General features: G+C 38.3%; 1 protein-coding gene across 1 annotated transcript; it reads left to right on the top strand.

Annotated features, from left to right (window-relative positions):
* The first annotated feature begins 222 nt into the window (after positions 1-222).
* Positions 223-10,890, top strand: LOC307151437 (solute carrier family 45 member 3). Its single transcript, XM_079859459.1, has 5 exons — positions 223-489; positions 4,646-5,473; positions 7,355-7,620; positions 9,280-9,705; positions 10,757-10,890. Exons 1-4 carry the CDS (start codon positions 342-344, stop codon positions 9,688-9,690), a joined length of 1,653 nt encoding a protein of 550 aa, XP_079715585.1. The 5' UTR covers positions 223-341; the 3' UTR covers positions 9,691-9,705; positions 10,757-10,890.
* The last annotated feature ends 126 nt before the right edge of the window (positions 10,891-11,016 follow it).

Raw genomic sequence — 11,016 nt, 5'->3', positions numbered from 1 at the left:
AATAAGGACACTATTGTCTTCTGTAGAGTTGCTTATTGCAGAATTTTGCTTCATTTATTCTGTTTATTATTGTGACGCTGCTTTAAAACAATCTGTATTTTATGAAGTGATATATAAGTAAAGGTGACTTCACTCTTCCTTTCAGATCAAGAATGCTGAAGACACGATGGATCCCCAAGTTCATCTGAGCCCGTTGAGAGTCCGCATCTCTGCCCTCCCGCACCCCACGTGCCCATCTCGTCCCTGGGCACCCAACCCTGCGCCATTCTCCTTCTCCAGCAAGCTTCAGTAGACTTTTCACACCAACACACGGGAGAAAGGTAAACCCTTCCTGTGTAAATATGACTGGATGGAGGTCTCAGTGGCGTCTGGTCCTACTGAACTCGCTGACATGTGGCCTGGAGATCTGCGTGGCAGCTGGGATCACCTACGTGCCGCCTCTGCTGCTGGAAGCTGGCGTGGAGGAACAGTATATGACGATGGTTTTAGGTAAGGCTTCATCTTAACTGTGGAATGTCAATCCAATGTTTAAACCAAGGGCTACGCTGTAAACAGCAAGTCAAGGTTGTTTCCCATTAAGGAGTTGATCCTATAATGGGGGGTCATTATCATAATTACTGGCTAAATCACTCGCTGCCCCATCCAGGTGGTAATCAGGTGCTAATTGGAAGGCACCGGGCTGCAGGAAGAGGCCCAGAGGCTCCAGGGGTCAGCAGCTGTATGGAAGCTTGTATAGTTTTACTGCATCCTGTTAAAATTCTGTTGGACTTTCAGCAGATAATATAGTCATCATGGGCTGCCTCAGAGTCAGTCGAATGAGTTATTTAAATGCGCATATTTTCCATTTCTCCTAATTTGTTTTAGGGGTCTTGAGATGCATTTTCAAAAATGTCACTTTGGTAATCGATTGGAACCTTTAAAAAACAGGTAGATGAAGATCTACTCTTCAGTGGTCTTTATATATATATATATATATATATAAAAATATATATATATATATATATATATAAATAATAATTATTAGTTTAAATCTTTATACACTACCGTTCAAAAGTTTGGGTCAGAAAATATTTTTTTAAGAAACTGATACTTTTATTCAGCAAGGATGCATTAAATAGATCAAATGTGACTAAATACTTTATTCTGTGTATATACAGATTTTTTTTCTCTTTCTGAAAGAAATTAATACTTTTATTATCAAGGACGCATCAATTGGTCAAAAGTGAAAGTAAAGACATTTATAATGTTATACATTTCAAATAAATGCTGTTCTTTTGAACCAAAAAAATATTGGTTTCCAAAAATATTTAGAAAATCAGCATATTAGAATGATTTCTGAAGGATCATGTGACACTGAAGACTGCACCTGCCACCAAAGGATTACATTACATTTCTAAATAAATTAAACTAGATAACTGTTATCTTAACTTTTAATTAAATTAGATAACTGTCATATTAATTTGTAATAATATTTCACAATATTACAGATTTTACTGTATTTTTGATCAAATAAATGCATGTAATATATTAATTACACATATTTTGTATACATTTTTTTTATATATAATTTTTTTAGATGGCTTTTATGTACTACTAGGCCACGTCCCAGAACAATTTAATTTGTGTCAAGAGAATCATGTGTTTTTGTCCACTAGAGACAGTGTCCAGGATAAATCTGTTTTAATACAGCGAGGTGCGTGATTGTTTTTGTTCTTTTTGTCCTAGAACAACCAGACCTACAACTCTAAATATTTGGCCTCTGTGTTTGAGATTTTTCAGCGTGCCATATGCATTACAGATGCATTATTTTGTGCCCACAAATGGCTTCCACATGGCTTTTGCTGTAAATGAATCTCTCTCCAAGACTATTAGACTTGCAACCAAAACAGAAGGAAAGCAGTTCACAAACGTGCATGTGGTCACTTCACACCAGACGGACTGAAGATATTTGGTGTGTTAATACATACTCCACACCGCTCTCTTTGTCAACAGCTGCAGTGGAAAGCAAAGAAAGATCCTTTGTGCTCATTTCCATTCACAAGCTTTATAAACTCATAATGTCGTTGCCATTAAGTGCTTTCAAAACCACCAAAAGGCCATTGCTGCTCATTTGGAGAGATTTCAAGTGTGGTTGTATGTGATTCCAGAGGTTTTGCTGAACTGTTTGTTAACGAAATGGGTTTTGGAGGCATTTTATTAATTTTCCTGTTATGATGACCTGAGAAATACATGCCTTAGTCTGAGCTTTTTGGACCAGTTTGATGGTCATGTGTTCAGTTGTGTTGAGACCTCTTTTTGAACTAACAGTGCATTGAAGGTGTACATTTTTCTCTTGAAATTAAACCCATGACCTTGCTGCTGTGCTTTTCCATTTGAGCTATAATGACTACCGGTATAATGAATTGCACTGTGTAGTAGGCTATATAAAAGAGTAACATGATTAATTGTCTCAAACTGTCGCGAACAGCACAAAGGCACCTTTAAAAGGAAGCCCACTCGCCCTTCACTTTGGGAAAAACAGCATGTGTTGACTTACATGCGCTGTTGACCGACATTGTTAAATAAATCTTTTTATAGGCACTTTCCTTGGCTGTTCACTTCCATGGTTTCTCTTCGACAGTATTCCTCACATGGTTTGTCAATATCTGCTCAGTGCCTTAAAAAGTGGTTGCCTTAATAGTTTTAGGTGTAATAGTCCCCTCCTGCTTCCACTTTCCGGTTTAAATGGAAAAGTTCTCTTGCGGAAATGTGACGTATGTGAATTTCACTTATTTGCAAACGTTATAATTACTCACCATGACTCACCATAAAATTACACTGCCGTTCAAAAGTTTGAGGTTTTTTGAGGTGCAATTATGAAAAGATTATTATTATTTTTTTATTATTAACACTTTTTTCCACAAGAACACATCGTTAAATTGATCAAATGTGAAAGTAAATACATTTATAATGTTACAAAAGATTTCAATTTCAAATAAATGTTCTATTCATCAGAGAATCCTGAAAAAATGTATCATTGTTTCCACTAAAATATTAAGCTGCACAATGCTTTTCAACATTGAAAATAATAAGAAATGTTTCATGAGCAGAAAATCAGCATATTAGAATGATATGTTGACAAATTCAGCTTTGCATCAAATGAATAAATGACATTTATATTTAAAATAGAAACTAGGTCAATTAAGTTGTGATAACATTTCACAATATTACTGTTTTTAATAACTTTTAATATATATCAAATAAATGCAGCCTTGGTGAGTATAAGAGACTTCTTTCAAAAATCTTAAGAACTTTTGAACACTAGTGTATATAAGAATTTTAAAGTAGACTGTAAAAAAAGTCCATTTGGTGGCATTTTGGTGTCTGTACATTTTACACGTAACATACACATCATAAAATATACAAAACACCATACAGATTATAACAATAACAAAAATAGTAAGAAACAACTATTTAGGTATAAATAAGGGATAACCAAATGCAAACCCTCATGCGAAGACTTCTGGGAATGTCCTTTTAGTTTTTTCATGCATTATTCAAGTATGTGTTTTGTAAATTATAAGGTAATTTGAACTTAATTAAAACTGAATTTTAATTTACAGTAATAATTTTATTTAATGCATTGTCCTGTTAAATGTAATATAATTTGTCAATTAGTTCATTGGTTTTTACAGCATTTTTTAATTGCATTTTGAGCATGTTCAGGACATCTTTCCACTACGCACTTGAATAAAAATAGCTCCTGAAGATCTAGACATGAATCAAAATGGGAATCTGTGCCAAACCAGTGGACTGAGTCATCTTCTTTAATTAGAAAAGCTGTGGAGATGAGGGAGCTGGGCCAGAGATTGGTCACCTTAAACTACAGGCAGCTTTACAGCAGGCTTAAGACCAAGCCAAGAGATGAAGGAATGGAGGCCACAGCTGTGATTCTCCCGTGACTATTTCTCTTTTAGTTGAAGGCGAGAATATACAGGCAAATCAAAAAAAAAAAATTCAATGATTCCATAGAAGAACCTTTTTTTTTTAGTGTGAAGAACTTTTTAAAAATCTAAAGAAACTTTTTCCACTATAAAGAACCTTTTATGCATTGAAAAGGTTCCATGGATGTTAAATGTTCTTAATGGAACAATCAATGCCAATTAAGAACCTTTATTTTTAAGAGTGTAATGGAAAGAAAAGGCACAAATTGACTTTAAAGTTTTTTTTTATTCTACTTCATCTATTTTGCATCTGTAGATTTCAATTACAGTACATATCTTTCTCAAAAATGAGAGATTTTTCTCATGTACAGAGCCAGAAATCTCCAATTCAGTAGCACTTATACCAAACTTTTACAGTTGTATTCCTATGTACATTCTGAAGGTTTTTTTATTCCTAAAAACATGGTGAAAATGTATTTGGTTTTGAACCTGGTTTTATCCAATGTTCTGATTTCTGTTCTGGAAATGTTTGCAAATGAGTGCATATTTAATTAGATAATGCCTAGGTTGCATATTTAAACAACATTTCATGAACTTGTATAGCCATTATAAATATATATATAATCAATCAACTGGGGAAGTATGGTGATATCTGTTAGTTAATGTTTTACACTATTCTCCTGGGGTGTCTTGCCTTAATATTCATATGACATTTTTCTTAGGTATTGGACCTGTTCTGGGACTTCTCTTCATCCCCCTGATTGGCTCAGCCAGCGATCACTGCAACAGTAGCTACGGCCGGCGTCGACCCTTCATATGGCTGCTGTCGTTGGGTGTTCTCATTGCCCTTTTGATCATACCACATGCTGACGTGTTGGCCGCCAACCTGAGCTGGGGCAGCACCCGCCGCAACCAGGCTCTCCAGGTGGGCCTGCTCATCCTAGGCGTGGGCCTTTTAGACTTCTGCGGGCAGGTGTGCTTTACACCACTGGAGGCGTTACTCTCGGACCTCTACCGCGAACAGGACGACTGTGGACAGGCTTTCGCCATGTTCTCCTTTATGGTTAGCCTTGGAGGTTGCGTGGGTTACCTGCTACCCGCCCTGGACTGGAGCGGTGGGCTCCTGTCCTTCTACCTGGGAGGTCAGGCTGAGTGCTTGTTCTCCCTCCTCATCCTCATCTTCGTGGTCAGCGTATTAGTCACCATGAAAGTATCAGAGGAACCCTCGTCCACCATAGAACCGGCACCGTCGGAGCCTGGGCGGTGTTTTCCACGCTCGTGCTGCTATCTGTTTCAGTGTAAGCTACGGGTTCTAAAATCTGGCCCGCTCATGTGCCTGCTGAGGACTTGCTGGTCCATGACACCGGTCATTTATCGCAGCTACTGCCACGTGCCGCGCGTCATGCGACAGCTGTGTTTGGCGCAACTCTGCAGCTGGATGGGTGTCATGTCCTTCATGCTCTTCTACACAGATTTCGTCGGCGAGGGACTGTACGAAGGAGTTCCCAGCGCTGCTCCGGGAACCGCTCTCCGGCAGCGCTATGATGAAGGTGAGTAAGACTTAACCAACATAAAATCAAAATCGAACCTATTCTGCACATTTCTGGTCTTTACAGTGATTCATATTTTTCCACTAATGTCATTTAGCCAGGCTATTGTTCTAGTTTTTCAAAATTGCATTGTTGAGAGAAAATTACATTAAAAAATAATGTATAGCCTACCGTTAAATAAAATGAAACATTTACAAACATTATAAACACTATAAACATGTTTAAGATGGTAAAAAATAACTTTTTGTTTTGTCATAATGTTGCATTTTAAGCAGTTCATTACTTGATTCCCCAAGAGGTTGATTGATGATATTTATTTCAGATTGCTCTGTGACTCATGCGTCATACATTCCTACTCAAGAGGCGTTTCTGTTAATGTTAAGGGACATTAAATAATAATGCATAATAATGAACAGATCTTCAACTCATTTGACTGTCTGTCTATGGCCAAAAGGCTTTTTTTTTTTTAAGGAATCATTTTCACTGTCCATGAACTTGTTTTCCTGGTATTGGTGGTCTTTAATTTCCGTCTTCTAGTCAGATCGTCTGTCTCTAGACTGTGAACTTGTGTTCACCTCCACATGTGGCCTCCGTCAGCTTTGTGCTTAAGTTTCCAGCAATGTTCATAAACACGAATGCATGTCCTTAGCTAGTCAACAACGGGCTTACAAAATCTACACCCATCTGGATGGCTCCCACTGAGCTTTGACACCAGCAGAACGCTCCTTTAGCAAAACATTTTGACAGATGTGGTCAAGATCAGTATGCAAACAAATGAAGTCTGTCAGTGCAGTCGACCGCAAACTGTGTAACTGCACCATGCAACGAAAAATGTTTGAGATACTTGTTCAGTGAACATCTCGGCACCTCTGCAATTGTGTTTAAATGATGAATTCCTACTGTGAGGAAAGTTCCTGGCTTGTTTGAAGTACAACGCCAAAGCCTGCAAACACATGCCTTAGTCAACATCACTCGCAGGATGTATTCAAAGGAAGCATTCTCCATTATGCTCAAATGGTCAAAGCAAACCAAACCGTTTGAAATGACCTCATCTGTCAAATCCGCAAGGGCTGGGGAATGTTGTTTACCTGGACATGCATTTGTTCATCAAATTATGGTACACACACTGAATTTAAAGTATAATAAAGGTCAGTTAACAATATATGTAAGGAGTAATGATACACACTAACATTATTTTATAATTTATAATGATTACACACACACACACACACACACACACACACACACACACACACACACACCAGACATTCTACAGACAGTCACTGACTATAAGTAACTTATTCTACAAACTCTAACCTAACAGTCTACTAATACTCTGAGACATGTAGTTGCAAAGTTACTTCTAGTTGTACTTGTAGATTAGAATGTCTAAAGTGGACTATCGAAATATAGTACTACCAAAAACTGTAATTTTATTTTTTTTATTTTTTTGCACGCACACACTACACTTGTTTGGGGTCATTACATTTTTTCTTTAATGTTTTTGAAAGTAGTCTCTTAAGCTCACCAAGGCTGCATTTATTTTCATAAAAAAACGCAGTAAGAACACAGTAATATTGTGAAATATTATTACAATTTAAAATAATATATTTCTGTGATGGCAAAGCTGAAGTTTCAGCATCATTAATCCAGTCTTCAGTGTTACATGATCCTTCAGAAATCATTCTATAATATGCTGATTTGTTGAACAAATAACAGTTCAAGCATATTTATGCAGCATTATAAACAATTATTTGATTTTTGTACAATACTGCGATTCACCAGTTAGAATCAAGTGCTGATTCTGAATCAATACTATATTGAATCTAAATCAGAATTAAGTAGTTTCTATTGTGAAATTCTCTAATGTCACCTCTACAGGTATCCGTATGGGCAGCCTGGGCCTGTTCCTGCAGTGCGCTACCTCAACCTTCTTCTCGCTGGCCATGAGCAGGCTGGTGCGCCTCTTCGGGTCCAGGACGGTCTATCTGAGCAGCATGGTGTGTTTCACCCTCTCTGCTCTGGTCATCTGCTTGTCCAAGAGTGTGCTGTTGGTCACAGCTATGTCGGCCCTCACTGGCTTTGCCTATGCAACGCTGCAGACACTGCCTTACACGCTCACCTGCCACTACCACAAAGAGAAAGAGGTAGGCATTAAATGCTTTAATATATATATATATATATATATATATTCTCTCTTAGCTTGTATAGAAAATACATATTCTGTATATAGAGTCAAAATATTTTTGTATTTTTTTATATTATTAGAAAGGTCAGTTAGAATCCAGCTTGCAACATTTACTGATATAAAATTTTAACATCCATGTCAATTATAAAAACAGTACAAATATATTGTAAAATTTCTTACAAAAACACTGTGAGCACATATATACACTCACCTAAAGGATTATTAGGAACACCTGTTCAATTTCTCATTAATGCAATTATCTAATCAACCAATCACATGGCAGTTGCTTCAATGCATTTAGGGGTGTGGTCCTGGTCAAGACAATCTCCTGAACTCCAAACTGAATGTCAGAATGGGAAAGAAAGGTGATTTAAGCAATTTTGAGCGTGGCATGGTTGTTGGTCCCAGACGGGCCGGTCTGAGTTTTTCACAATCTGCTCAGTTACTGGGATTTTCACGCACAACCATTTCTAGGGTTTACAAAGAATGGTGTGAAAAGGGAAAAACATCCAGTATGCGGCAGTCCTGTGGGCGAAAATGCCTTGTTGATGCTAGAGGTCAGAGGAGAATGGGCCGACTGATTCAAGCTGATAGAAGAGCAACTTTGACTGAAATAACCACTCGTTACAACCGAGGTATGCAGCAAAGTATTTGTGAAGCCACAACACGCACAACCTTGAGGCGGATGGGCTACAACAGCAGAAGACCCCACCGGGTACCACTCATCTCCACTACAAATAGGAAAAAGAGGCTACAATTTGCACGAGCTCACCAAAATTGGACAGTTGAAGACTGGAAAAATGTTGCCTGGTCTGATGAGTCTCGATTTCTGTTGAGACATTCAGATGGTAGAGTCAGAATTTGGCGTAAACAGAATGAGAACATGGATCCATCATGCCTTGTTACCACTGTGCAGGCTGGTGGTGGTGGTGTAATGGTGTGGGGGGATGTTTTCTTGGCACACTTTAGGCCCCTTAGTGCCAATTGGGCATCGTTTAAATGCCACGGCCTACCTGGGCATTGTTTCTGACCATGTCCATCCCTTTATGACCACCATGTACCCATCCTCTGATGGCTACTTCCAGCAGGATAATGCACCATGTCACAAAGCTCGAATCATTTCAAATTGGTTTCTTGAACATGACAATGAGTTCACTGTACTAAAATGGCCCCCACAGTCACCAGATCTCAACCCAATAGAGCATCTTTGGAATGTGGTGGAACGGGAGCTTCGTGCCCTGGATGTGCATCCCACAAATCTCCATCAACTGCAAGATGCTATCCTATCAATATGGGCCAACATTTCTAAAGAATGCTTTCAGCACCTTGTTGAATCAATGCCACGTAGAATTAAGGCAGTTCTGAAGGCGAAAGGGGGTCAAACACAGTATTAGTATGGTGTTCCTAATAATCCTTTAGGTGAGTGTGTATATACACAGTACATAATAGGTCTTTAATATGAATATTAATACAAACAAAAATACACTGTAAAACTAAGACATTTTCCTTATCATTTATTGTCATCCTTGTATGGTGCCTATAAAATTACAAGAAGCCCTAAAATAAAAGCTAGATATATTTGTCACATATGTGATGTCTCTCTTGCTTCTCATCGCAGGTGTACATGCAAAACAGCAAAACCAAAAAAACGCACACAAATGGATTTACCATCACAAGGGACTCTGTTTGTCTGACACTAGACAATGGCCCTGGAGATCTCAACCACAAGAGTGGCATTTCCAACGGGCATGCTCCTTACAATAGAGATAAACCAGAGTATTACCCACCTCTGCACAATCAGAATGGTCTGGAATCAGAGGATTTTGAGAAACGTGGAGTGGGACTAGACTTTGCCATTCTGGACAGCACCTTCCTTCTGTCTCAGGTCTTCCCTACCCTCTTCATGGGCATGATCGTCCAGTTCACAGAGTCCGTCACCGCGTATATCGCCTCCTCTGCCATATTTGGTGCAATTGGCATCTATTTTGCCACCCACATCATCTTTGACCAAAATGACCTCAGAAGCTGAAGAAGCAGTAATCATGTGAGTCATTTCACAGTCGACCTTGTACCAAGCATCATCTTAAATGTTACTGACTAATCTACGGAGCCCCTAAAGGGACAGGGTGATTGGAGCAATGCTTAGCATTCTCACAAACGCACATTTGCATTTGTGTTTGTTCTCTAAATATTTTCGTTCGCTTACAAAACATTTGCGTTTTCTTGCAAAAGTATTGCATTCCCCCGAGAAACTTTGAGTTCAGTCGCAAATGGATTGTGTTCCCCTGAGAAACTTTGCATTATCTCGCAAAACATTTGTTTGCTTACAAAACATTTGCGTTCTCTCTCAAAATGACTGCATTCCCTCGAGAAACTTTGTGTTCTCTTGCAAAAGTATTGCGTTCTCCTGAGAAACTTTTCATTATCTCGCAAAACATTTGTGTTTGCTCAAAATATTTGCGTTCTCTCGCAAAACATTTGTGTTCGCTTGCTAAACATTTTCGTTCACTTGCAGAGGTTTGTGTTTGCTCACAAAATGATTTTGTTCGCCTGAGAAGCTTTGCGTTCGCTCGCAAAAGTTTGTTTGCTCACAAAATGGTTTCGTTCGCCCAAGAAGCTTTGCGTTCGCTCGCAAAACATTTTCGTTCACTCGCAGAAGTTTGTTTGCGCACAAAATGATTTTGTTCGCCTGAGAAGCTTTGCGTTCGCTCGGAAAACATTTGTTTGCTTGCTAAACATTTTCGTTCAGTTACAAAACATTTGCGTTTTCTTGCAAAAGTATTGTGTTTCCCTTTGGATTCGCTCTCAAAAAACACAAAGTTTCTCATGGGAACGCAATTCCTTTGTGTGAGAACAAGATAATGCAAAGTTTCTCAGAGGAACACCATACTTTTGCAAGAGAAATACAAAGTGTCTCTGGGGGAACGCAATACTTTCGTGAAAGGGACTTGTGGGAATGCAGTATTTTTGCGAGATAACTAAAAAACATTTCATGTCCTCTTAGGGCCTCCGTACCAGACCAACCTTAGATATGTTTTTGCTTTTTCTAATGCAAGTCCTTTGTATGTACTGACTGATCGTTATTTTTTTCATAGGTCATATTTGCTATGAGGATAAATTGTGCTTTTTCAGATCTCTATGGGACCAATGGACACATGGACTTGATGTAATTCCTGTTGTGTTTTAAAGACTTTTTGTAAAGAACTATTTTATTGTATATATATTTTTATATTGATAATATATACATATATTTATATCCCTATGGGAATTTTTATGCAACCTGTTTTGCCGAGGTCTGTATTTATGTAGTATTCTAACCTTGTTTGACTTGTTTGTCGAACAAATGTGGCTTATT

Source organism: Squalius cephalus (genome assembly GCF_949319135.1).
Source record: "Squalius cephalus genome assembly, chromosome: 23".
NCBI classification, from domain to species: domain Eukaryota; kingdom Metazoa; phylum Chordata; class Actinopteri; order Cypriniformes; family Leuciscidae; genus Squalius; species Squalius cephalus.
The sequence above is the reverse complement of the archived record's forward strand: the minus strand, read 5'-3'. Positions and strand labels throughout refer to the sequence as shown.

Excerpts from the sequence above, each read along its gene's own strand:
- LOC307151437 (XM_079859459.1), top strand. The coding sequence starts at position 342 with ATGACTGGATGGAGGTCTCAGTGGCGTCTGGTCCTACTGAACTCGCTG. Across the intron at positions 5,474-7,354 it reads CCGGCAGCGCTATGATGAAG|GTATCCGTATGGGCAGCCTG; the intron begins GTGAGTAAGACT and ends TCACCTCTACAG. Across the intron at positions 7,621-9,279 it reads ACTACCACAAAGAGAAAGAG|GTGTACATGCAAAACAGCAA; the intron begins GTAGGCATTAAA and ends TTCTCATCGCAG.